Consider the following 27,460-nt stretch of genomic DNA (forward strand, 5'->3'; position numbering starts at 1 on the left):
GGAGGGCAGGGAGAGGCAGGTGGAGGCAGGTCGGTAGGGGGAGGAGGGGGCAGGTGGGAGGCAGGAGGCAGGTGGGAGGCAGGGAGGTAGGTGTGGAGGCAGGGAGGCAGGGGGAGGCAGGGAGGCAGGGGGAGGCAGGGAGGCAGGTGGGAGGCAGGGAGGTAGGTGGGAGGCAGGGAGGTAGATGGGAGGCAGGGAGGCAGGGGGAGGCAGGGAGGCAGGTGGGAGGCAGGGAGGCAGGTGGGAGGCAGGGAGGCAGGGGGAACCATGGGTGGTGGTGCACGGGCATCGAGGGAAGGAGGAGGCAGGGACCTGATCAACCCTGATCACCAGCCAGGCCTAGGGACCCTGCCCATTATGAATTTCATGCACTGGGCCTCTAGTTTTTATTATAAATGCAATGTAATGGAAACACTGGGGCGATCCACCCGTGGTATTTACACCTGACCATTGCGTGTATTTCTAGCCAATATATTTTGATGGGTGTGTTATCATGTATCTGTATTTAGTAAAATTTTTAAATTTATAATCTTTTCTTTTTGATCCTTACCCGAGGATACTTTTCCCAGTGATTTCCAGTGAGAGTGGAAGGGAAGAGGCATCGACATGAGAGACACATGGAGTGGTTGCCTCCTGCACACACTCCCACCAGGGCCAGGGAACTGCAACCGAGGTACGTGCCCCTGACCAGGAATCGAACCTGAGACTCTTTGGTTCGTAGGTGGGCCCTCTGACCACTAAGTCAATCCAGCCAGGGCTAAATTTGTCATCTTTTTAAAAATATTTTTAAAGTCATATCAGAGAGAGGTGGAAACATCAATGAGAGAGAAACATGGATGGGCTGCCTCCTGCACGCCCCCTACCAGGAATCAAGCCTGCAACAGGGGCGGTGCCCTGGTGGGGAATGGAATGGCATTCTTTTGGTACACATGATGGTGCTCAATCAACTGAGCAACAGTGGCCAGGGCTGGTTTGTTTGTTTTCAAGAAGAAAATTTAAAATCACGAATGACCTACCATAATAAAACATGTGGTCTTGGCCGCGTTTTTTTTGTTTGTTTGTTTGTTTTTAGGTTTAGAAGGTTTTTTTAAAGAAAAACAAAAACAAAACAAAAAAAAAAACCACACACACAAAACAGAAAAAAATAAACATAAAACCCCAACAGTAAATAAACACTTTTACACCGGCGCATGCCACATTTATACCCCAGAATACCCTGCATCCACCAAATCAGTTTCAATTGCGCAGAGATACAGAACAAGTCTCTGAACAGAGGCAGTGGGAGACTGCCTAGGAACATTTCTCTTCTACCTTTTCCAAAGGCAGGCTAGCCTCATACCCTGAGCCAGTCCGAGTTTTGACTTCCCTCCGGGAAGGCCCAGAATGGTGTTTCCTGCCTCTTTTGAGTCCATGAGAGCACAGTCACCGCAGTCCCCCTGGGGCCCCCGAGTTCAGGCACCGGCCTGCCGGGGGCACACCTTCCTTGGGTCTCGGAGGCCGAAGCAAGTGCCCCGAAGCCCACTCTTGTCAGCAGTGGCCTAAGAGCCAGCTCAACTGATGTTTTTCCTGGCCGATGTACCAAAAGTGGCAGAAGGCATGGGTGAACGGTCAGCCGCACTCTGAAGGAGGAAAGTTTAACTTTTATTTTGCGGATCTGCTAGGCCAGGGGAATTCTGGATCCAAAGCCGGAACTGAACTCGTGGGAAGGCTCTGACCTATATATCTCCTCCTGTGGCGGGCCCCTGAGGGTCCCTGCAGCTCTGCCCGCGTCAGTCAGAGTGGGGAAGTAAGACTACAGTTTTAACCAGATACTAAACCAGGTTGCAAGCCCCCGCCCCTCCATTTTCCTTTTCACCAGGTTGGTGAAGATATGTAGGCAGGTGTGTCTTTGTTTGTTCCATTGTACCATTGTGCTGAGAACTCGGTTCCCATTCAAAGTGCCCCTCTTTCCCTCAAAGACTGCACACCTATCTGCTTCTCCCGGATTACTGTGCTGTCATCCCCAAGGGCAAGGCAGGAAGCATGGGTCCGGAACTCCGGGAGGCCCAGGATGGTGATTTAGGTTATTGTAGTCAGCAATCTTCTGCTCCACCTTCCTCACTACAGGCAATACCCAGGGCTGGTAGTCATCCATGCGATAAACTCCCACTCCCAGGTTGACCTTGTGGGGGGCGCATCTTTCCAGAAGTCTCACATTTCTGACATACTTCAAAGCACCTCCATTGATATCCGGTTGCATCTCAAGGTAGAATAGAGGGCCTTCATTGATGATTTTGGCAACCAACTGTGAGAAAAACAATGGCCTGTGGGTAAGACATCAGCTGCAGAGTATGTTAAGTATCCCAACAGTCCTCCAGGGGTGGCCGCAAGGACTGCCCAGCCCATCAGAATATGATGGAAGAGCCAGAGCTGCTGCTCCCCATCCCATGCAGAGACAGACAAACCCTCTATCAAATAACCCAGAAGTCGGTCTTCATTCGAAGAGTGACATAATGTTTGGACGGAGACCAAAGCAAATCTTATCTAGACATTTGATGTCTGAATTTTTTGATGTGATTGTTGGGAGATCAGTGGAAGTCAGCAAGGCCTGCTTGGGGTATTTTAAGAGAAATAACTTACGCCTCTCCTAGCAGTGTCCAACCTTCCTCGTATCAGATAAATGATCAACCCCATGAAGGCAGGCCCCACCCTGCAAAGCATGGCTTGGTGGCAGCTAAAGGTTTTCTCATTCCAATCTGTTGTCGAGCATGGATTACAGGTCTATTTTGGAAGCATCCGGTTTGGGGCAGGATGCCCTGCCGTAGGGGAAACCAAGGAGAGAAAAACTGCTCTCTACCCTTCTGGCCTGAGCTCTGAGTCATCACACCAAAGATGTACCCTTGCCCTTGGAACTTCTTAGATGCAGGCATCTGGTTCCAAGACTGATGCAAGTGGGTAGACTGAGAAGGCAGGACCAAGTGCTGTGTTTCCATGGTAACCCTGGCAGGAAGCACAGATGCATGTGGCTGGGATTGTGTTCTAAGGGATTCCCATCATATTTCAGTAGATCTGGCTCTTTCTAGAGGTCGAGGGACTGTGGACTTGCCTTCCTGTCCGGTGTGCATTTCCTCAAAGGGCTCCTAGCCCAGAGCCAAAGATTTCCTCTCCAAGACTCCTCCCTTTGGAGCACACAATGGAGTCAAGACAGTCTCTTCAATAAATGGTGCTGGGAAAATTGGACAGATCCATGCAAAAAAATGAAACTAGACCACCAACTTACACCATACACAAAAATAAACTCAAAATGGATAAAGGACTTAAACATAAGACGGGAAACCATAAAAACCTTAGAAGAATCTATAGGTAGCAAAATTGCAGACATATGTCATAGAAATATCTTTAGCTCCTAGAGCAATGGAAACTAAGGAGAAAATAAACAAAGGGAACTGCATCAAAATAAAAAGCTTCTGCACAGCAAAAGAAACCATCAACAAAACAACAAGAAAGCCCACTGCATGGGAGAACATACTTGCCAATGTTATCACCGATAAGGTTTAATCTCCAACATTTACAGGGAACTCATACTACTTAACAAAAGGAAGATAAACAATCCAATAAAAAATGGGCAAAGGACCTAAAAAATAGACACTTTTCAAAAGAGGACATACAGAAGGCCAAGAGACATATGAAAACATGTTCAAAGTCACTAATCATCCAAGAGATGTAAATCAAAACAACAATGCGGTACCACCTCACACCTGTCAGACTGGCTATCATCAACAAGTCAACAAACGACAAGTGCTGGTGAGGATGCGGAGAAAAAGGAACCCTCGTGCACTGCTGCTGGGAATGCAGACTGGTGCAGCCACTGTGGAGAACAGTATGGAGTTTCCTCAAAAAACTAAAAATGGACAGAGAAACCAAGATGGCGGCATAGGTAAACACCAGAAATTGCTGCCTCGCATAACCACTTCAAAAATACAACGAAAAAACAAAACGGACATCATCCAGAACCACAGGAAGGCTGGCTGAGTGGAAATTCTACAACTAGAAGGAAAGAGAAAAGCATACCGAGACTCAGAGGAGGTGCAGAAGTAAAGTGCAGAGGTACGGAGGCGCACGCTGAAAGGGCTGGCAACTGAGGACGTGGCGCATGTGGAAAGGGCTGGCAACTGAGGACATGGTTGTCTTTTTCAATCAGGAGGGAGTCTCAAGCTCCCGACTGCTCTGAACTCCAGTTCTGGGCAAGTCTCTGGGGATCCAGACTGCTACAGGGAGAAACTGGACTGTCTGGCATCGGTAGGAACTTGATGGCGGATTTCTCTCAGAGGTGTTTGCAGCGATTACCAGGACACTGAGACACGGGGCCTCTTAGGGCAGGGCTGAGGATCAGCCATAGCTGTTTGCTCCGCCCTGTTGATTCCCTGAGACCCCGCCCCACCCAAGCTGTGCCCAGAGGCTTTTGCATATGAAAGGCCTGGCCCTTTCCAATCTGGAATTACCTAACAAACTGAAGCTGGGTCAGAGAGACCCAGAACTTCCAAAAGAAGACCTAAGGCCCCACAGCAGCTTGCAATGCTTCACAACTGGGCCTCATCTGGACACCTCCAAACCCCAAACAAAGAAGAGGAATCTGCAAATCTTTCCATAGCTCCTGCTGGGTAGCCTCAGGCAGAGGCTGAATTAGCACCTCCTTAGAGGTCCAAGAGCCAGTGTACCCAGTGGTCAGAGTGGGACCATCCAGATTACAACTCCTCAGATCCATAAAGGACACACTCAGGGGCAGACTCAGTGAGCACCAAAGCCCCACTGAAGCAAGTCTTGCCCCAGAAGGGTGTCTCCAGCACAGAAGTTCTCACACTGTAGATACAGCTGATTCTCACAGCCAATTGGCCTGGAGGTCAATTCCTCCCAGTGATACCTACAACAATCAAGGCTTAACTACAACAAGACTGTGCACAAAGCCCACAAAGGGGTGCACCAAGAGGGTCCACCTCAGGTAATTGGGGAGGCTGAGCCACTGGGCCCTATAGGACACCTAGCACAGAAAGCCACTCTATCAACACAGAGAAGCATAAAAAATGCAGAGACAAAGAAACAGGTCACAGATGACAGAAATGGAGGAAAGCAAACTACTGGATATAGAGTTCAAAACCACACTTATAATGTTTTTCAAGAACTTTCTAGAAACTGCCGATAAATTTAGTGAGACCCTCAAAAAATCTAGTGAGACCCCTGAGGTTATGAAAAGGACCAACTAGAAATTAAGCATACACTCACTGAAATAAAGAATATTATACAGAGTTCTAACAGCAGACTAGAGGATCGCAAGAATCAAGTCAAAGATTTGAAATATGAAGAAGCAAAAAACACCCAACCGGAAAAACAAAAAGAAAAAAGAATCCAAAAATATGAAGATAGTGTAAGGAGCCTCAGGGACAACTTCAAGCGTACCAACATCCGAATTATGGGGGTGCCAGAAGAAGAGAGAGAGCAAGATATTGAAAACCTATTTGAAGAAATAATGACAGAAAACTTCCCCTACCTGTTGAAAGAAATAGACTTACAAGTCCAGGAAGCACAGAGAACCCCAAACAAAAGGAATCCAAAGAGGACCACACCAAGACACATCATAATTAAAATGCCAAGAGCAAAAGACAGAGAATCTTAAAGCAGCAAGAGAAAGACAGTCAGTTACCTACAAAGGAATACCCATATGACTGTCAGCTAATTTCTCAACAGAAACTATGCAGGCCAGAAGGGAGTGGCAAGAAATATTCAAAGTGATGAATACCAAGAACCTACAACCAAGATTACTTTACCCAGCAAAGCTATCATTCAGAATTGAAGGTCAGATAAAGAGCTTCACAGATAAGAAAAAGCTAAAGGAGTTCATCACCACCAAACCAGTATTATATGAAATGCTGAAAGGTATCCTTTAAGAAGAGGAAGAAGAAGAAAAAGGTAAAGATACAAATTATGAACAAATACACATCTATCAACAAGTGAATCTAAAAATCAAGTGAATAAATAATCTGATGAACAGAATAAACTGGTGAATATAATAGAATCAGGGGCATAGAAAGGGAGTGGACTGACTATTCTTGGGGGGGTGGTAAAGGGGTGTGGGGGGTGTGAGAAGAGACTGAACAAAAATCATACACCTATGGATGAGGATGGGGGGGTGGGTAAGGGCAGAGGGTGGGGTGGGAACTGGTTGGAGGGGAGCTATGGGGGGAAAAAAGAGGAACAACTATAATAATCTAAACAATAAAGATTTAATTTAAAAAAAAAAAACTAAAAATGGAACTCCCAATTGACCCAGTGATCCCACTTCTAGGACTATATCCCAAGCAACCAGAAACACCAATCAGAAAGGATACATGCACCCCTATGTTCATAGCAGCACAATTTACCATAGCTAAGATTTAGAAACAGCCTAAGTGCCTATCAGCAGATGAATGGATTAGAAAACTGTGGTACATCTACACAATGGAATACTATGCTGCGGTAAAAAAGATGGAACTCTTACCATTTGCAGCAGCATGGATGGACATGCAGAGCATTATACTAAGTGAAATAAGCCAGTGGGAGAAAGAGAAATATCACATGATATCACTCATTTGTGGAATATAATGAACAACATAAAATAATGAATAAAAATAGAGCCAGGGGTGGTGGTGGGGAAATTCTAGAAGATAATAGAAGCAATCCTGTTATTTGCAGATTTTTAATATTTCCTACAACTTTTGTGACATCATACTATGTTAGTACAGTTTTGGTAATATTATTATACTTAAAATCCTTTCATTCTTGAAATATTAATGTTCACTGCATGTAATATTATTATATATAAGATAATTTTTCTTGAATAATGGGTGTTTATTGCATGTAACATTATTGTATTTGAAATCGTTTTTCTTGAGAGAGAAAAAAAGACTCCTCCCTTTGGAACTTTCAGGTCCCACGTGGACAAGCCAATTGGCACAGTGACAATGACAAAGAGCAGAAGGAAGGCTACCAGGTAACGACAACCAGCATGATGCTGAAGAATCGGGTCTTGATCGTGGCTCCCGCCTGCCCTCCGTCTCCGTGTAGACGCCTCGTTTCCCTTTCAGTGACGAGGCCCCTGTGAAGAAGATAGGGCGTGCACGCGATGTTCAGGACTGGCGTCTATTGAGGGACCGGGAAGGGGCTGAGGCAGGTGTGAGCCCTTGAGCAGAGCCGGGGGAGTGTGGAGCCAGGCCAGACACTGCCATGCTGTTCTCACCACCTCCCGGGTGCCGACTCACAGACTCATGGGAATATGAATACTTAAAACCTTACTTTGAAATAATTTCACATTTACGCAAGATTTGCAAATATAGTGTAGAAAGTTTCCGTAGACCTATATATACCCAGCTTCCCCCAAAGTTAAGATCCTGCATGACCCTGGTGACCTTTGTCACACGAAGAAATGAGCAGTGGTACAGGCCTGCTAATTAAACTCCAGGTTTTATATGGATTTTACTAGTTCAGGAACTGTTTTTATTTATTAAAATATACTTTTCTTGATTTCAGAGAGGAAAGGAGAGGGAGAGAGAAACATCAATGATGAGAAAGACTCATTGATCAGCTGCCTTCTGCACATCCCACACTGGGGATCAAGTCTGCAACTCAGGAATGTGCCCTGACCAGGAATTGAACCGTGACCTCCTGGTTCATAGGTCAACACTCAACCACTGAGCCATACCAGCCAGGCTGATCTTATACAGACTTTATGAAGCTGTTTTTTAAAAAAGCAAGCAGGTTTCCACCTGAGGGGGACCTGATGGAAGTAGACCATGAACTGGGAGAGGAACAAATGCTTCGTGGAGCTGCAGCCAGGGCACCGGGACTTGCCCTGCACAGCCCTCCTGCTTCTGTCACTTAGGTCCTGTCTCCTCATTACTGGCACGCACCCCGCACCCTGGGTATAATCACTGCTCACAGCTACCGAGAGCCTTCCACATGTCCAGCACCATTCTCGACCATTACCCACATTATCTTCACGTTTACTCCTCCATAACCTTCTGAGATAGATGTGGTTTTACAGGGATGGAGGGAGACAGAGTGAGAGCTGAGGCTGGGGGAGAAACATCGACAAGTTGCCTCCTGAACTACCCTGACCAGGCTGGGGATGAACCTACAACCCAAACCTGCAACCCAGGTACATTCCCTTGACCCGGAATCAAACCTGTGACCCTTCAGTGTGCAGGTTGACGCTCTAACCACTGAGCCACTGGTGGCCAGGGCATAAACAATTTTGATTGACTCTAAAGGCCCCAGGGAAAAGGTCTTCAAGGTATGTATGCCACCTTATGCTCAGCACGGACCCTGAGAATGCTGGGCTGCAGGGGCTGCCTGGAGGCAGGTGGTACAGTGGTCAGCGCCTGGGGGCCCGTGGGTTTGGATTCACTGTTGGCAGATTGCTCATTCTCTCTGGACTTGAGTGTTCTCCGCTGCAGGGACTGGACCAACTCCTGTGTGGCCTGCTGTGAGACAGCTGCCCGCCTCTCAGAGCCACGTAAGTCCTGTCATTGACATTTGGAGTCTACAGGTCAGCACAGCCACCTGTGCTTCAGTCACACCTAGACTTGTGCATCCTGTCCATTGTGTCATCACTAGACCTTGTCAAACACCCCGTGAAAATCTTGTGACTAAAAGGCATCACCTCAATTTACCAACCTTGTGCCTGTCTGGAAGGGTTTAGTATAACATAGAAGCAGCATGGACTTCTACAGGTGACGGCTTTGTTTTCTAAACACCACGCAGCCAGGGGCACACTGGATCGGTGGGGCTTCCCGCTCCTGGGACATTCAGCTTTATTGCTCAGAAGACAGGATGGTGGGTATGCAGTCTTCTGAAGGGCAGAGAGAACCCTATGTGCTAGAAACCAAGATCAACAGCAATTAAATTCGAGGAGTCTGGCAGGAGGCTGACCAGGACTCCTTTGATATTCACAGGGTGAATATTTACATTTTATTACCTACTGCTGACTCAGTGGCCTAAAGCAAACTCCCCCCAAACTTGACAATCTTACTGTTTACTAAACATTACCATTGATATGTCTGTGAGCATTCCTAAAAGGCAGTTGTGTATTCTAGTAAATAAAAGCAGGCGGGAACGGAGACTCCATGGAACTTGACTACTACAGTCGAGTTTTTCCCTGGCTTCCCCCATAATTTCAAAATTAATATTTCTTGTCTTGTGTGTCAATTTGCGCATCAGCTCTTTCTCCAAGCCTTTGAACCCGAAAGCCACGCTGGCCGTGGCTTTTCACGCCTATGAGCACCAACCACTTCTAGGCATGCAAGTCTCATGTGTGGGAGCCACTTCCTCAAGGTCGATAGCTGCCTTATAAATATTCAAATGATGCTAAGCTGGGAGGGATGCCTAATGTGAAGATTAAAAACAAACAACTTGATCTGGCCAGTGCTTCTCAGCGGCTAGAGGATCTTGGGTTCGATTCCCAGTCAAGGACACGTGCCTCAGTTTCAGGTTTGATCCTGGTGGAGGCTGATGCAGGAGGCAACCAATCGATGAGTCTCTTTCACGTGGATGTTTCTTTCTCTCTCTCCCTTTCCACTCTCTAAAAAATCGATAAAAAAAAAATCTTCGGACAAGTGAGGATTAAAAAACAAAACAACTCAAAATGGTGTTAAGTAAGGATGCATGTCCATTTGCACCTAAGTTCAAGAAATGAACAGCACAACCCTTCCAAGTGACAGATGGGTAATCCCATCATGATTACACAATGAACATAAAGTGTTAAAAATCACTTTGGTTGGAATTGATGGAGACGATGAAATCATTGTCCCTGCTTTAATGAATCTAGTGGCCTGAATTTCAGCCCTGAAATTTAAGCCAATACCACCTTGCGGGAGGTGGGGCGGGTGGCTATTTTGGGACAGGGGGACTGGCAAAAGTTCTAGGTGCATGGATGTGGTCCTTTATTTTTCGGCTTATCAGATCCTCTTGTTATTTGGAGTTAATTACAGATTCACATGTAGTTGTAAGAAAGAACACAGGGACATCCTTTGCACCCTGGATCCTGCTTCTCCAGGTGGTAACATCTTGCAAAATTATAGCACAATATATAAACACTAGAGGTCTGGTGCATAAAATTCATGCACGGGAGGGGGGGTGTCCCTCAGCCCAGCCTGCACCCTCTCCAATCTGGGACCCCTCGGGGGATGTCTGACTGCTGGTTTAGGCCCGATCCCTAAACGGTAGTCGGACATCCCTCTCACAATCTGGGTCCTAACCGCTCACCTGCCTGCCTGATTGCCCCTAACCCTTCTGCCTGCCAGCCTGATCACCCCCAACTACCCTCCCCTGCCTGGACCTGCCTCCTCAGTGGAGACAGACCTGGGGGGTCCCCAGGCCTCACAGCTCAGCCTCGGCTGTGTGCATAGCCATCTTTGATGCCACCTAGGCTATTATTAGTATAGATTGATACAATGACACAACCCACCAAGTTATTCAGATTCCCCCAGTTTACACGCATTCCTGTGTATTCAGTTCTGTGCAATTTAATGTCTGTGAGAATTCACGTGGCCACCAGTCACCGTACACTTGAGACTGATTCTTACAGGCATACTCCCTAAGTGTCAGTTCAAAATGGAAAAGGGGGGGGGGGCATTCATGGGGCAGTAAGCACTGCCCAGCCACTGAACAGGTGCCAGGGGAGTCTGCACTCTTATTTCAGTTGCCTGGATGTCACAGAGATCCGCCCTGGGATTCTGACCACAGAATGCAGAACCCTCGCTTGGCTGCTGAAGAGACGAGTTGAAATTCCTCATCCTGGCTCTAGTGGCGGAGCCCAGACAAGGCCCGGGGCCCTCGGAGTCTGTCCAGTGCTGTCCTGTCTGGTCCTTGCTGCCCACTCCCAGCCTCATCACCTGCTACAAGTCCCCGGGGGGATGGAGCTGCTGTGAGGAAACAGGTGTTCATCAGCATCCAGCTTCATAACTACAAACAGCAATAAAAAATTGTTTTTTGCAAAGCATGCAAATACATTAATGCTCTTTCTTTATTTCGGACCTTTATGGAAATTGAAAAGGGGCAGGAAGAGGTGGCACACCCGTTCAATTCAGAAACATTCAATGACGCCAGCCCAGCGAGCTCTTCCCCTTTGTGGAGGATGCAGCCCCGGGACCCTAAGTCCTGGGGACAGGCTTCCATGAAAGTGAGAGCAGGGTTTGAAGGGAAACTTCTGAGGTGCAACTACAGGAAGAGCCAACAAGAAGCCGTTCCTCTTCTGGGCCGGGCGCCGCAGGAGGGGGTTTGTGGAGGATGGGCAGTCCCTCGTGGGGACAGGGCCAGCGGGGGGCCCTTGGCTGAGGGGGCGCCCTCCCATCTCTCCGGCTGGAACAGTGTGCGCGCGCGCGGCCCGCTTCCGGGACCCGCGGTCCCGATGCCCGGAACTCGGGGCCAGGTGCGTCCGCGCGGGACCGGCCGGTGGCGCGCGGCTCCCGTCCGCTTCCGGCCTCACCTGCGTGGCCCCAAGTCCGCGCCCACAAAGGCGGCGGCGCAGGGCCGGCCGCGCGCTCCAAGATGGAGGCGCCAAGGCCTGCGGCCGCTGTCTGGCCCGCCCCGTGCGGGCGCTTCCGCCGCCTCACTGGCCGCGCCTCGATCTTCCCGGAGGCGGGCTGACGGGCCCCAAGCCGGCCTCCGGCGCCCGCGCGGGAAGACGAGCAGGGCCCCGGGCCACCCCCGGCCCCGAGCGCGCGCCCCTCTCGCCCCGCGCCGCTGGGGAGACCCGAGCACGCGCCTTGGCGCCTCCGCCCGCCCCGGCCCGGCCCCCGCTCCGCGCCCCGCCCTCCCGCCGCCCCGCCCTCCCGCCGCCAGCCCCGTCGGCTCCTTCCCGGGTCGGCCCGCAGTTTCAAGTTGCAGCGCAAGTTCGCTGGTGGCCGGAAGCCTCCCCTCCTAGGCCAGCCGGACCCCCGGAGCGCATGGAGGTGGGCCCGCGGCCTCTCGGGCCTCGCAGCCTGCGCGCCCCGCGCCATGGAGGGCGCCGAGCCCCGCGCGTAGCCCGAGCCTTGGGCCTGTACCGCCGGAGGCGGGCGCCCCGTGGAGGTGCAGCTGAACGGTGGCGCCCTTCGGGGCTTCACCCTGAAGGCCGCCCGCCAGCACGGCCCGCCGCGGGGCATCAGCAAGGTAAGGCGACCGCGGGGCCCGCGCGAGGACTGCCCGCGGGTGGGCGGGGGCTCGGAGGGGTGGAGGCACCGGCGGGAGCGCGGCGGTCGCCCCCTGCTCCGGGGCGCGTCGGCCCGGTCACCTGTGGGAGGCGGACTTCCGGACACGCATAGGTGCGGCGCGGCGTCCCCGCTGCTCTGCGGCGGCCGGAGCCCAGCTGCCTCCTGGCGCCGCGCAGTGTTTCAATGGCTTCTGTTCCGGGTCCCCCTCCGCGAAGGGGCCCGGCAGGGACCCCGTCACTCCCGGCCTCGCCAGCAGCGGCCTGCACCTGTGGGGCCGCCCAGAGGCCCGGAGGGAACGCTCCCTGCCGGTGCGTGCCTCTGTTCGGCCCGGGGTTCCACGCCCCTGGGACCTGCACCCTTACCGCTAGGAAACGCAGCCCAGCCGCCGCCGCCGCCATCCAGCCCGCAGATTCGCATCTGTCCGTCAGTGTTCGCTCACTTTCGGTTTCCATTCCATGGCGCTCCGGAGACCTGCCCAAACGCACAGAAACTTTTCAGCCGCCTTTATAAAAGCGGAGTTTCAGCTCCAGTGATAAGACATTTCCAATGTGCCTCATCAGGAATGGGATTCTCCTATGGGGTTTGGGGGAGACGGGCTGCTTTAGAACGAGATTATCTTGTCTCAGAAACAAAATTCATCTTGGAACGGACCAGGGGAACCTGTAAAGACACGCAAACAGCAAACACATCGCCCTGTTTTCTTCTGGTTCAGAGTGTGGGTTGGTCCGTTTACTTGGGAAGGGTTGGGCCAGCTCATTCCTAGGGACAAAGTTCCACTGAAAATGTGAAAATGTTTGGCTCCTGGAAGCGTTTGAAGGTGACCTACCTGTTTCCTGGGCTTCCCTGCGCGTCCACCGCAGGGAGAAACCTGGTGACTGCCAGCCCACCCTCCCGGCATGAACGTGGGCAGTGGGGTGGCTCCGTTGTTCAGAGAGCAAATGAGCCGCCCAACTGTTCTGTTCCGTACTTTCTCTCACGTTTCTATTTGCAGAACTGGGGGCTTTGAGGCAGGCTTGTTCAGAGTGCACTGAATTTATGTGGACTGCATTCCTGGAAAAGATGGTGGGCAGTCACTGCACGCCTGGCCCAGCAAGGACATTTTCCCCACAAAGTTTGTATTAAAGCGTATTTTGCCTGTATCTTTTAAAAATATATATATACTTGGGTATCAACTTTTTTATTAATTAAAACAAATTCTTTTTGGAGAGAGAGAAGGGCAAGAGAGAAGCATTGATCAGTTGTCTCTCATGCGCCCAGACCAGGGATCGAACATGCAACCTAGGTGTGTGCCCTGACCAGGAATGGAACCCGCAGCTTTTTGGTATATGGGAGGACGCTCCAGCCCACTGAGCACCCAGTCAGGGCTTGCCTGTATCTTTTAAATAAAGGTTTTACAGGGCATTTCTGATGGTAAAATTAAAGGGATTGGATAAGCTACTCAGACCTTTAACATTTCATGTATTCTTTTTAAGAAAAGATACATGATTCAACATTCATGGTGGGACAAATGTAGGTTTACAGTTGTGAGTACTCAAAACAGTTTATTCTTGTATTATTACTTAATCGTATTATTTTCCATACAAACAACTGTAAAACTATGTTTGCCCCACCCTGTCTCTTCCTTGGACTTGCCTTTATAGCCGATGGGACACGTTGTAAAACTTTACTTAAGAAGAAGTCTTGCTTTTTGGCCTTCACAGTGTGAGAAAGCTGGAAGTCACTTTAAAATTTAGTTGTTTTACAGCTGGATAAAGCGACTCCAAAGCATTCATCCTTTCTAAGGTACCCCAAGTTTTTTTTTCCTTAATATATTTTTTTGTTTTTTAATTACAGTTGATATGCAATATTATAATAGTTCGAGGTGTGCAACCCAGTGATTAGACATTTATATTAGTTACGAAGTGATCACCCTGATAAATCTAGTACCCATCTGACAACAGGTACCCCAAGTTCTAAAAATCCCTGTTCTAGCTGTCGAAGAGGACACCCCCCACCCCCGGTTCTAAAATGATACACTGGTGACCCAGTGTATTATCAGTGGCCGCCTCTCCTCCCTCAGAGGCCGCCATTCTGGAAGCTGAAGGAGGCGGGCAGTGACACCCAGGGAAAGACGGCCGTCTCCGGGCGTCTGCCTGTTGGTTGGCTCCCACGGGAGTTACTAAGGCTTTTGTTTGTTTTGCTCTGTTTTGGAAAGTTTTTATGGCTAGGCTGGTAGCAGGGTACACACACAGCCTTCCTGGATTGTGCGTCAGGCTTTTGCAGACTAAAATGCTTGTGATTCTTATCTGAGGCGCTCATGCGTCCCTCCCTTAAACTGCTGCTTCGTCTTTGTAGCTGCCTTGGGGTGACTGGAGAGTTGTGGTTTCTTTGCTTACGAGGGAGAGGATTCAGAGCAGCTTGGACTTGTGTTCTAAGTTTTCATGCACACTTGTATGTAAGTGCACATAGGCCTTCTCACACATGCACACGTGGAACAGTATTGACAATATTTACATAACTGTCTTTTCTCCTGGATTAGTTGTTAGGGACACTCGCTTACAATTTAGCAGCTGGTAATTAACTATCACGTTATTAGAAAAGGATGAGGATACAGACAGTAGGGGGGTGAGCGCCTGTGCTGTGGGGTGGGAGTGGGCTGAGAGAGGTCAGTGGGGGAAAAGGAGACATATGTAATACTTTCAACAAAAAGAATTTAAAAGAAAAGGATGAAGGAATGCGTGTCTAGCTTTACTTAAAAAATGGAAATAGACTTTTTTGATGGGCCCTGGGGACAATTGTTTCACACCAGAATTTAGTTTAATCTGAGCTTTGACTTCTTTTCCTCTTGGTACTGAAAAATCTTCAGGGCTCATTAGATAGTAATTCTTCTCATCAATTTTTTGCATTTAAAAAACTTTGTGATAAGCCCTGGCCAGGTGGCCCAGTTGATTAGTCATCCCATACACCTGGAAGGTTGTGGGTTCAATTCCTGGTCAATGCACATACCTAGATTGTGGGATTGATCCCTGGTCGGGTGTATATGGGAGGCAACTAATCAATGTTTCTCTTTTTTCCTTCCTTTCTTTCTAAAATCAGTATAACCCGGCCAGTGTGGTTCAGTGGTTGGGCATCAACCTATGAACCAAGAATTCACTGGTTCTATTCCCGGTCAGGGCACATGCCTGGCTTGCATGCTCAATCCTCAGTAGGGGGCGTGCAGGAGGCAGCTGATCAATGATTCTCATCATGTTTCTATCTCTCCCTTCTTCTCTGAAATCAATAAAAATAAACATATCCTTGGGTGTGTATTAAAAAAAACAACCACTTTGTAATTAAATAGTTTATATGTTAGAGCCCTGGATCTTAGCACATTTCCTATTTGACAGAATCTGGCTGGGAGAAGCTGGACCCTGTGTGAGGACTCTTGCTGTGATAATGAAGGCACCTTAGAAAGCCTCACAGGGGTGTGCATCTTAGAACTGGGAGGGGTGCCCCATCTAGGCTGCTTCAGTCCCTGACCTGGTGGAGACCTTGTGTAGCCCACTGTATAGATGTGCGCTGGGGTCAGCAACCCAGCAGGTCTTGAGAAGGACCTTGAGGACCAGATCTAGACTCCAAATGTTCCTGTTTTCCCTCCAGTCAGTGCCATCTGCAGTTGTGGGAAATCCGTTGGCAGAGCCATATTGAATGACTCTCACATCCATTTGACGACAGTTTTTAAATCTTGACGCTATTGATGTTCTGGGCTGGTTCATTTTCTTTGGGAGGCTTTCCTGTGCATTGTAGGATGTGTAGCAGCATCCCTGTTCTCTCCCACTGGCACCCCCTCTGCAGGTGTGATAACCAGAAAACCCCCTGCAGGCTGCCCAATGTTCCCTGGCTGCAACATCGCCCTTGCTGTGTAACCATGTGTCACGAAAGGATGTCAGTGTTTAAAGCTCATGCTTCCTTCTTTTGAAGACACTGGCCTGTGGGGTCTTTTGCTTGGAGGCCCCTCAAGTGGCCAGTCATTGCATGGAGGGCTGTCCCCCCCTCTTCCCCCACCCCGGGACTCTCCAAGTGCATGAACTTAGGTCCATCTGCAGGCCGCTATGCAAGCAGACTACCAGTAATTTTCCGTTCAAGTTTCAATGCCTTGCCTTGAAAATGGAACACCGCTGACTTTATTTCTAACACTTTCCCATGTGTAACTCTGAGATGACCCACCTGAGAAGGATGTCTCCTGAAAACTCCTTGTTTCACACACACGTCCTTCACTGGCTCTTTCCCTTGCCATCCGCTACAGTGCTGGTTTCCCGAAAGTCCTTCCCTTCTCTGCCGTCTCTCATCTGTGTGGTCCCTTGCACTCCCTGGAGAGAGTGGGTGTGTGTAGACAACTGTTGAATCTCCATGTGCAGTTCCGACCTGGGTTCGCCCGCAAACTCCGAGTGATCCAGACGGTGATCATTCATTCGTCTTCCCTCACCTCCTTTAATTCTCCTGCATTGCCAGCCCTGTCCATAGCTTTATCCACAAATCTGGGACTCATCCCTAAGTATCTCTCTCCTGACCTTCCTCGGCCAGCTGACCCCCACCTCCTTTGGAGCCTGAGTGTCTTGTGTTGCGTTTTCTTTCTCATCCCGGTGATGGCGCTGCCTGCATTATTGCTCGCCTGGACAGTCGCGGTGGTCACTAACTTGGGCACTGCCTCCGGCTCTCCGTGGGTCTGATTCCTGTAGACGTCCAGCAAAGCAGGGACCAGAGCGCTCTTCGAGTCCTCACGCTCTGGCTGGAACTCAGTAACGGTAGCCATGACCTCAGTGACTGCTCATGTGACACTTTAGCTGGGTATACACAGCGACTTTCAACCAGTGTGCTGCTAGAGTGTTTAAAACACGACCTCTTTCCCCTTAGATTGTCAAATAAAAATACAGCAACAGCCAACCCAACAATTCGGTGTGAATGAATCAAATTTATACCTATTTTTTTGGTCAAATCGGCAAAGAATATATATTTTTTTGGTGTGCTGCAGAATTTTAGTAATTACTTTATGTGTGTCATGATATGAAAATGGCTGCTATAGATGCTTCTTTCTGTTTTCGCTCCTGACTGTTTCACAGCCTCATCTTCCATATCCTCTCTCCCATCTTGATCTTTTAGGCCTGTACTGCCCCTTGGGAGCCACTCGCATGTCACTCTTGAGCACTTGAAATGTGGCGAGTCCAAAATGAGATGTAGTGCAAGTGGAAGTACACCCTGGGCTTTCGACTTAGTCTGAAAAAAAGGGGGATATAAAGCATTTCACTGATAACCCCTTTACGTCTGTTACATGTGGACATATTTTGGCTCCTTTGAATTAAACAAGTAGTCTCTTATTAAAATTAGCTTCACATATTTCTTTTGCTTTTTAAAATGTGGTTCCTAGCCCAGCTGGTGTGGCTCAGTGGTTGAGTGTCAACCCATGCACCAAGAGGTTAAAGGTTTGATTCCCCATCAGGGCACATGCCTGGGTTGTGGGCTCGATCCCCAGTAGGGGACATGTAGGAGGCAGCCAATCCATGATTCTCCCTCATTGATGTTTCTATCTCTCTGTCTCTCTCCTTCTCTCTAAAAATCAATAAAAAGATTTTTAAAAACCACTTTAAAATGTGGCTCCTACAAAATTGGAAGTGACATCTGTGTCTCTTGGTGTATTTCTTACTGGCCAGACCAAGCATGTCAAACTCTCGGCCCACGGGCTGCATGTGGCCCACAACGAATATTTTTGTGGCCCAGCCAATATAACGGTATGTAAGAAACGTTTTAATAAAAATTTCGCCCTAACCAGTTTGGCTCAGTGGATAGAGCGTCGGCCTGTGGACTGAAGGGTCCCAGGTTCGATTCTGGCCAAGGGCATGTACCTTGGTTGCGGGCACATCCCCAGTGGGGGGTGTGCAGGAGGCAGCTGATCGATGTTTCTCTCTCATCGATGTTTCTAACTCTCTATCCCTCTCCCTTCCTCTCTGTAAAAAATCAATAAAATATTTTAAAAAAAATTTCATAACTTAATTTTTACAATATCCTGCTATGCAGAATTAGTAATAATGAACTGATCACTATAATCGTGTTGCATTCATTTCCCTTACGTGCCTTATGCGCAGGCGCACCATTTCTCTCCACTAATACTAGCAAGCGAATATTTTAGCAGCCAATTGCCACATCATTAGTCTTGTACTGACTTGTTTGGCGGGTGCAACAGGAAATATTTTGCTTTCAGAGAACAAGAAAAATAGGTTCATTTGCGTTACGCTTATTGATTTGTGCAATTATTCAGTGTCTGTTAAGTTAATGTTCAAGAAAAATTATTAAAATGTTCTATTATTTTATGTTAATGATTACTCATTTATTTCAACCCTTTGTATTCAGCATGTCTCTATCGAAATAAACCTACGTTTCTATGAAAATTGAAGCTTTGGGGTTTTTTTGCAGCCCACATAAACTTCAACCTTGTTTATTTGTCCCATGTTAGCCTCTGAGTTTCACATGCTTGGGCTAGACCAGCCATGGGCAAACTACGGCCCACGGGCCGGATCCGGCCCGTTTGAAATGAATAAAACTAAAAAAAAAAAAAAAAAAAAAAAGACCGTACCCTTTTATGTAATGATGTTTACTTTGAATTTATATTAGTTCACACAAACACTCCATCCATGCTTTTGTTCCGGCCCTCCGGTCAGGTTAAGAACCCATTGTGGCCCTCGAGTCAAAAAGTTTGCCCACCCCTGGGTTAGAACCTGGAATGAGAGCGACTCTGGATCACATTTCAAGGAAGCCCTGCTGGAACCCTGGAACCCCTACTTGGGAGTGGGCTGTCCCAAGCTTCCTTCCTGGCTCTCCTGGCTGCACGTTCCCATCTCTGCTGCTGCCAGAGTCTCTTTCACCCAGAGCTCAGGGTCACAGGGAGGCTGGGGAGGGGGTGGGGAAAGCAGAGCCTGCCTGACTTTTTAAGCCTATCTTGGTGACAGGCACACCTGGCAACAGGCACCCCTGGGCATGGGCTTGGGCTGTTGGTCTGAACAAGCCCAGATCAGGAGAATTAACACACATGCCATCAAATCCATCCTTTGAAAGTATACAGTTCAGTATCTAAATGGTGAATATTTTCATCACTGCACAAGAAATGTGCCCATTAGCAATCATTCCTCATTCTCCAACCCCCAGAAACCACCAGTGTGCGCTCTGTCTGATGGGTTTGCGTGTTCCAGACATCCTATATAATAATAGAGGAATATGCTAGTTATCCGGGACGCCCTCACGTGTAAGGACAGGCAGGAGCAGGTGGGCGTGGCTGCATGCCACATGAGGCCGCCTCAGATAAAATAAAATGTGTTCACATGCCCTAAAGCACAAACATCCCAGCAGATAACTCAGTGCAGGTTATTGTGTAACCACAATGATTACACAATAAATCACAATGATTACACAATATTGATTACACAATAAACTTATTTTCACCAAAAAAAAAAAAATAACAGCTTCACTTAAAGATGCCCCAGTAAGGCTGCTGAGGCTTTCGTCTGTCCCTTTCTACACCGAAGACGACAGGGTTCAAGGAGGAAGGGCTCCAGTTTCGTTTTCTCAGCACCCAGCCAGGAGGCCTCCCTGGGGCGGCTCTCCCCTCCGAGCCCTGCGCAGGCCGGGAGCCCCGAAGGGAGGAGGAGTTAAGTGCTTTCCTTCCGGACCCCGCTCTCCCTGGGAGTCCGGCGCGGAGAGCGTTCTCCCTGGGAACCCAGACATCGCCTCCCAGGGCGACTGCGTAGTAGCGGGGCCTGGCGAGCCGCGGAGAGGGCGACCTACCCATGGGATGTGTACGCTGGCGGAGGCCACGCAGCTGCCATAGTTGAAGTTGTCCTCGATGAAGGACGGGGGTAGTGGGGATCGGAGTTGGCCAGGTCGGCAATGGAACCCCAGCTCCCCACCTAATGACTAGAGCACACGGACCTCAACGGTCCTCGGTCACTTCCTGAGCAGCAGTCAGCCCCGACCCGGATCAAACCTGAAACCTAAGTAGGTGCCCTGACAGAATGAACCCAAACCTTTGCTGTGGCAGGGGAACTCCGGCCCACAGCAGGGGCCAGGGCACCCAGAGGTTTTGTTGAGGGGCCCTGACAGCGCGCAGCCCAGTGGGTTAGAACCTCCTCCTGATGCAGCAAGGTTACGGGTTGGGTCCCTGGTCAGGGCACAGACAAGAAGCAACCAAACAGAGCGTAATAAGTGGAATAACACACTGGTGTTTCTCTCACTCCCTTCCTCTCTCTAAAATAATCAATAAAAATTAAAAGATAAACCTCTGGCTCGCAGAGTTGCTAAAACAGTTAGAGAGTGAAGTCCCATCCCTTCCCAACAAATACTGCGCATGCTCCTTCAATAACCACACTGGGGATGGGTGTTTGTTTGTTTGTTTGTTTTGGTTAATCCTCACCTGAGGACATTTTTGCATTGACTTTTTTTTTTCCCTCCGGAGAGTGGAAGGGAGGGAGAAAGACAGAAACTAAGAGAAAGAAAAACATCGGTCAGTTGCCCAAGCAATGCGACAGGGATGGAACCCACAACCTGTGTATGTGCCCTCACCTGGAATCGAACCCATGACCCTTGGGTGCATGGGAGGACACTCTAACTACTGATCCACACCGACCAGGGCCTGGAGGTACATTTAAAAAAATTTTTTCAGATCTGCCCTGGTCAGGTGGCTCAATTGATTGGAGTCGCAACCTGTACACCAAAGGATTTCCTGTTGGATTCTAGGTTAGGGCACATCTTAGGTTTAGGTTAGATCGCGCTGGGTCAGCAGGTGCAGAGGCAGCCTACTGGTACTTCTCTGTCACATGGATGTTTCTCTCTCTAAAAGTAAATTTTAAAAAAAATCCTTAGGTGAGAATTAAAAATATATGTATTAAAAATTTTTCAGATCTAAAATTTTACTTGGTTCTTTTTTAAATTTTATTTTTCATTAACAGTTCACATTCAATATCCTATCCTATATAATGAAACCCTAATATTCAAATCAACCGAATGGTGGAATGACTGCTCGCTATGAACTGACCACCAAGGGGCAGATGCTCAACGTAGGAGCTGCCCTTTGGTGGTGAGTGCACTCCCACGGGGGGAGCGCTGCTCAGCCAGAAGCCAGGCTCACACTGGCGAGTGCAGCAGCAGTGGCCGGAGCCTCCGCGGCAACACTGAGGAGCAGTGAGCCGAGCGGTAGGGAGCAGCAAGCGGGTGGGCAGTAAGGAGCGAGGGGTCCTGGACTGCGAGAGGGCACAGGCCGAGCTGCGGGGACCCCCCCCCCCCCCGCTCCCTCCAGTGCATGAATTTTGTGCACTGGGCCTCTAGTTTTATATAAATGGACTCACACTGTGTGGTCTTTGGTGTCAGGTTTCTCACTGAGCATCTCGTCATCAAGGCCTGTGTCAGAGCTTCACTCCTTTTCATGGCTGCATCATATTCCACTGTGCACATGGACCCTATGCTGTTTTCCAGTCATCAGTTGATGGACATCTGCTTGTTTCACTTTTGACCATTAGGAATAGTGCTGCCGTGGACACTCCCATGTGCACAGGACACAGGTTTTCAGTTCTCTTGGGTATTTTCCTTGAACTTTGTCATACACTCACGCAAGCAAGGTACCTGTAGCGCCAGAGCACGGGGCATCGTACCCATCATAAATCAGACAGTAGGGTTGGTCATTCTAGCTTAGAGCCTGTCTAAATAAAATTAAAACCAATAACTTTAAAATCTTAAAATCTGCAAATGAACAATTTAAAAAACTCATGGGGGTATTTTTTTAAAATATATTTTATTGATTTTTTACAGAGAGGAAGGGAGAGGGATAGAGAGTTAGAAATATCGATGAGAGAGAAATATCGATCAGCTGCCTCCTGCACACTCCCTACTGGGGATGTGCCTGCAACCAAGGTACATGCCCTAGACCGGAATCGAACCTGGGACCCTTGAGTCCACAGGCCGACGCTGTATCCATTGAGTCAAACCAGTTAGGGCAACGGGGGTATTTATTTTATCTTAAGAATAGTTTATTGATTTTAGAGAGGATAGGAGAGGGAGAGAGAAACATAGATGTGAGAGCAGAACATCGATCAGCTGCCTCCTGCATGCTCCCTACCAGGGATCGAGCTTGCAACATGGGTGCGTGCCTTTGACGGGGATTGAACTGGCAACCTTTTGGTGCATGGAATGTCGCCCAACCGAGCCACGCCAGTCAGGGCTCAGGGGATTTTTGTCTTAACGATACCTAGGGAATGGGAACGGGGCCCTGTTCGGACAAGTGTGGGCTCACCTGGGCGCTCAGAACACCCTGGACACGTGTCCCGGTGCCCAGCATCGTCTCCGACCTTCGGGTTGTAGTAACAGTGTCTAAAGCTGCTGCTGCTGCTCGCTCAGCGTGAGCATGGGGTGCTCCAACATGCCTGGGAAGCGGACTCGGTTAGTGTCCCACTTTGCCGATGAGGGTGGACCTTTGCCAAAAGGGGGGACTGCACACACTGCCCGTCCTCAGGGGAAGCTGTCATGCATGCTGATTGCATGGACGCTGTGGACAGACCCTCCAGGGAGGACAACATTGTCCCTTCCTCCCGGTGCATTGTGGAACTCCTTTCTGTGGGCATCATCGGAGATGCCCTTTGCCCCACTGCAGTGTGATTCTAGGGTAGGATGCCCCGCAGGGCTGTCCTGGCCAAGGGCAGTAACAGTTTAGCAAGGCATTGCCCCCTGGGAAGTGAGCTCCTATCCCGCCCCCTCCCTTCCCTTTCTCTTTCCTCTTTCCAGTAACAGCTTCCAGCAAAAAGGGACGTGTGTGTCTTGAATCCTCTGGTTCTGTTTCATGAACCCAGGCTACAGGGGGTGCACTCAGTAAACTTGACCTTTGCAGGGTGGTAGGGGTTTGATACCATCTTCACATAGCACTGCAGAGTTTATGAACGTTTTCTTTTTTTGTTAATCCTCAGGTTATTTTTCCATTGATTATTAGAGAGAGTGGCAGGGAGGGGGAGAGGCAGAGAGAAACATCGATGGGAGAGAGAGACATCAATTTGTTGCCTCCCGCACCGTGCCCAACCAGGGCCTGGGATCGAGCCTGCAAGTGAGGTACATGCCCCTGACTGGCATCAAACCCAGGACCCTTCAGTCTGCAGGCCAACCAGCCAGGGCTGAACGTTTTCTGTTGACATTCATTGTTCTCGCCACAATTGATTTTGTATCAGGTCTGTTGGGATTTTATAAAATTACATCCCCCCAATTCTCTGAAATCCAAGGGAGAACCAGAAATTTCAACCTGACAATAGACAAGCTCAGGATATTTCTAATATTTGGGTGGTTTTCTATAAACTCGTGGTCACACTTTTTCTACAAAGGGCCAGAAAGTGAATGTGTTTGGCTTTGTGTGCCCAATTCTCTCCTCCACTCTTACAGCATGGAAATAGCCACAGAGACTGTGCACGCAGGGCCGTGTGCCCTAAAATCTCATGGACAAGAGCAGGCAGCGGGCAGGATTTGGCCGCTGGCTGGGGATGGGATGGCTGCCCGCAGGCCAAATCCTCGTTCCCAGACTGGCAGCCTGAATATCATGGGGAACTTACTAGAAGTGCAAGCTCTTGGGCCCCCCTCGAACTACTGAACCCCAGACTGGGAGTTGGTGGGGAATGGTCCAGGTGGTGGGGAATGGTCCAGGTGAATTCAATGGTTCCGGTTTGAGAACTACTGTCAAGAGCCAAGGCCTCCCGCCGTTCACATCAGAAGGAACAGTGCAGACCCTCTCAGTCACGGTTGTGGCCCCGGAATTGGAATGTTAACAAGGAGGTCACATGGTCTTGTGCACATGAAGTAAGAACCAGTTTCTAAAGAAACACTTCTCTGGACCGGTAGAGGAGGTGGGGAGGCGGCAGGGAACTTGTCCAACTGCAGCCTGGCCTGAGTGGATGGGTAGCGAGGAGGGGTGAATGCAGGAGTTTGGGGCACAATGGCCTTCCGCTGCCTTGTGATGAACTCCCCCCGGAGCCCCTGGTCCCAGAAGGTGATGACCTCTAACACCTTTTGAAGCAAGAGTTTCTGGAATGTAAATTGCACCCTCCTGCTGTGACCGCACACCAGTGCTTTTGCTAGTGTGTGTTTAGTGCTTGAAATGAAAACAGGTCAGAACGTGCTGTAGGATCCCGTGGATATCACATGTCCAGTGTAGGCCAGTGCATTGGGACGAAGAGCAAATTGGCGGTTGCCAGGGGCTGGGGCGAGGGACTGGGAAGAATCTCCTAATGCGCACGGGCTTCTTTTGGGGCAATGACATGTCCTGGCATTAGGTACTGGTGACGGTTGCACAGCGCTGGGTATACTGAAAACCACTGAGCTGTGCGCTGCAAATGGTGAGGTGTATGGAATGTGAGTTATGGCTCATAGGATCAAAGGAAATGGATCGAGGTGTTCAGCCTTATTCCTTTATATTTAATATATATTTTTATTGACTTCAGAGAGGAAGGGAGAGGGACAGAGAGATAGAAACACATCCCACACTGGGGATCATCCTGCAACCCAGGCATGACCTCCTGGTTCATAGGTCAACAGTCGACCACTGAGCCACACTGGCTGGGCCCAGCCTTATTCTTGAATTGCCCAGACCTTGCTGAGAGGAGGCGGACCAGGAAGGCCCCTCACAGACCCTGTCCCCACAAGAACCGTGCAGGGATCCATTTGTGTTGGTGCCGGGCCTGCCCACAGGCAGACAGCCTGGGCAGAAAGTCTGTGTCTAGGGAGCCGCTTTCCTGCAAGTTAGAGGAAGGCGAGGAGATCTCGGTGGGCAGTCGGGCAGGAACCCAGCCTTGCTCCAAGGGCACCAGGGGCCCTGGGCTGTTTTTAAGCAGGACTTGATGGCAGGGGTCTCTCTGGCAGCAGAAGGGCCTTGGGCTGCTGATGCGATGAAGTCAAGGTCTCTGAGTGGTACCCCGGAGTCTCAGGAGGTTCCACCTGGTGTTTGCATGGAGGATGCTGCAGATAGCACCTGAACGAGGTGTAGCTGCAGGTGCTGCCACCACTCCCATCCCGCCCAGTGGAGTTCAGGGCTGAGTAGGGATGGGAGCCCCAGCTCCTACATGTGGGCGACGCCTCCAGAAAGTTCCATGGAGGTAACAGGTGTGTCCAGGGCATACCTGGATCTCTCTCTGCCCAGGTGCATTTAGACAGTGGGCAGGTGCTGTCTAGATGCACCTGGTGTCTCCCTCCCCAGGGCATCTGTTCTCCCCAGCAGATCCTGACAACACATGGCTTGCTTTGCTCCTGTGTGTTTTCTGTGCTCTGTCCTAAGTGCTTCTAAAGGAGACAGGGTGAATGCTAAACAGTTTTGGGGACCCAGTTACAATAGCATTGAAGGCCAGACTTGGCCTTGTAATTCAGCCCCAAGCTGTAGCCCAATATATATGTGTTAATCACCACAAAACTGTAACTCATCCAGTGAGTCAGCTGCCTAATTTTGCACAGATTAATAACCATTCCAGGTAAGTGGCTGTTGGCAAATTAACTGCACCAGAGAATAAAAACCTGTTGTGTAATCGAATAAATCTTTTCCATGTTCTCAAAAATTTCTTGTTATTCTTTGCCGTCTTAAGATTGTATATGAATTGTCTTCATAAGCAATAAAATTTTTATTTTTGTAGCCATGCCTTCAATTTGTGTAAAATTGTATAGAATGTCTTGAAAACGTCATCAAATAGGAGTTACTATTCTCAGAAAGAGGGAGGGTTGTAGAAAGTCAATTTTGTTTTTACTTTGCTTTGGTTCTGGTAGCAATCGTGAAACCAAGCTTACGATTTAAATGGAGAAGCAATAGCCCTGGCTACGTGTGTGTAAGTTTGTATGTGTGCATCTGTTTGTGAATGCGTATGTGTGCATGTATATTATGCACGTGAATGTGTGCATCTGTGGGTGTGCATGTATATGTGTGTAATGTGTGTGTGTGTGTGTGTACAAGTGTGCACATGTCCTCTGCAGATGTGAATGTTCTCCCTTGGTTAGAATTTGCTCCACTAGATCAGCCCTGCAGCCACACTGTCCCTGAGGACTGAGTTGACCATGGTGTTGACACCTCACCCCGTGGTCTCCTCACCTACAGCTGGCCAGCCACCTCAGATGAGGCTGCAGCCGCAGCCCAGCCCATGGCAGGTTATTGTGCGCAGGCGCAGGCCAGTGAATTCTTCACATCTCTCTCCGGCTAACAAGTCGGCTCCAGCGTGGAGTGGGCTGCCCGGGCAGGCAATGGAGCAATTGTACCGCAGTAGGACGGTGCAAAGGCCATCTGTCTAATAAAATGGAAAGGCTTCCCACCAGTGGCTCCATAGTCAGGTGCACAAGATCCGAAATGCTGGGTGGAGCAAGAAGAGGAACATGGGTAGCCTGGACCTCAGGTCGTTCAGTGGCTGCTCCTCATGTGAGGTACAGCCCTTGGGTTTCAAAATCAAACAGAAAACTGACGACGTTCTTTTTTGAGTCTTCCTTCACCGAAATGCACTTGTACTTGGTGAGCTTTGAGATATCTGTATGTCTGCCGGGATAGGAAGTTTGCAAACTTTTTGAAGTTTTTGTGATTGATTTATTTTAGGGAGAGAGATACAGCAGTTTGTTGTTCCACTCATTTATGCAGTCATTGCTTGATTCTTGTGTGTGCCCTGACCGGGGATTGAACCCCTAACCTTGGTGTGTTGGGATGATGCTGTAACCAACTCAGCTACCTGGCCAGGGCCCAAACTTTAAAATTACACAGATTTCTTTTAAATATTAAGAAAATAGTGAAACATGGCTACACAGACATGGCTGTCCCTTGAAGCACACCATGTCTCGAGACAGACGGTGTGCATTGCATGAGTGCCTGTGGATGAGTTCCCACACTCCAAGCAGCAGCTCCTCCTGGGACTCAGTTGGCCGTTTTCCAGGTCACTATCGTCCCGAGGCCTGCACCTGTCTGCCCTCGGCTCCATGCTGCTGCCAGGCAGGCTGCGGCCAGACCGGGGTCCAGAGTTACATTTCTTTCTGAATGATGTCGTCCCTGTCTGCTCGTGATCCTTCCCGTGGCTGTTAGACATTAGCCTGGACCTACTTATGGAGAATAGATAACTCTTTTTATTCCTCTGTCCAACTTGGAGTCAACATAACGTATAGGGTGGGACAAAAGTAAGCTACAGTTCCTATGGAAAATCATACAATCCTATCTAATAAAAGAGAAACATGGTAATTAGCCGCTGGCCCGCTACCCTTCCCATTGGCTAATCAGG

At 49.2% G+C, this 27,460-nt stretch overlaps 1 protein-coding gene and 2 long non-coding RNA genes across 7 annotated transcripts in view; 2 read left to right on the forward strand and 1 right to left on the reverse strand.

The window, feature by feature from the left end:
- Positions 1-1,160: 1,160 nt before the first annotated feature.
- LOC118655212 lies at positions 1,161-12,697 on the reverse strand. 5 transcript variants are annotated; one of them, XR_004967217.1, is made up of 5 exons: positions 12,563-12,697; positions 10,748-10,971; positions 8,686-8,886; positions 7,001-7,108; positions 1,161-2,284 (listed from the first exon to the last, which is right to left on the reverse strand). It is a non-coding gene; the product is annotated as an uncharacterized LOC118655212 (long non-coding RNA). The 5 variants fall into 5 exon arrangements; XR_004967220.1 differs by having other exon boundaries at positions 10,748-10,931; positions 12,563-12,670; XR_004967218.1 differs by lacking the exon at positions 12,563-12,697 and adding an exon at positions 12,281-12,417 and having other exon boundaries at positions 10,902-10,971.
- The window catches only part of LOC118655210 (F-box-like/WD repeat-containing protein TBL1X), a 34,071-nt gene continuing 18,443 nt past the window's right edge, over positions 11,833-27,460 (forward strand). The window contains exon 1 of the mRNA XM_036306746.1: positions 11,833-12,159. Coding sequence (XP_036162639.1) covers positions 11,955-12,159 — 205 coding nt within the window. The 5' untranslated portion in view covers positions 11,833-11,954. The remainder of the gene's footprint in view (positions 12,160-27,460) is intronic.
- Positions 13,076-17,110, forward strand: LOC118655211. Its single transcript, XR_004967215.1, has 2 exons — positions 13,076-13,311; positions 16,014-17,110. It is a non-coding gene; the product is annotated as an uncharacterized LOC118655211 (long non-coding RNA).

This window comes from Myotis myotis, unplaced genomic scaffold (genome assembly GCF_014108235.1).
Source record: "Myotis myotis isolate mMyoMyo1 unplaced genomic scaffold, mMyoMyo1.p scaffold_m19_p_43, whole genome shotgun sequence".
Lineage (NCBI taxonomy): Eukaryota > Metazoa > Chordata > Mammalia > Chiroptera > Vespertilionidae > Myotis > Myotis myotis.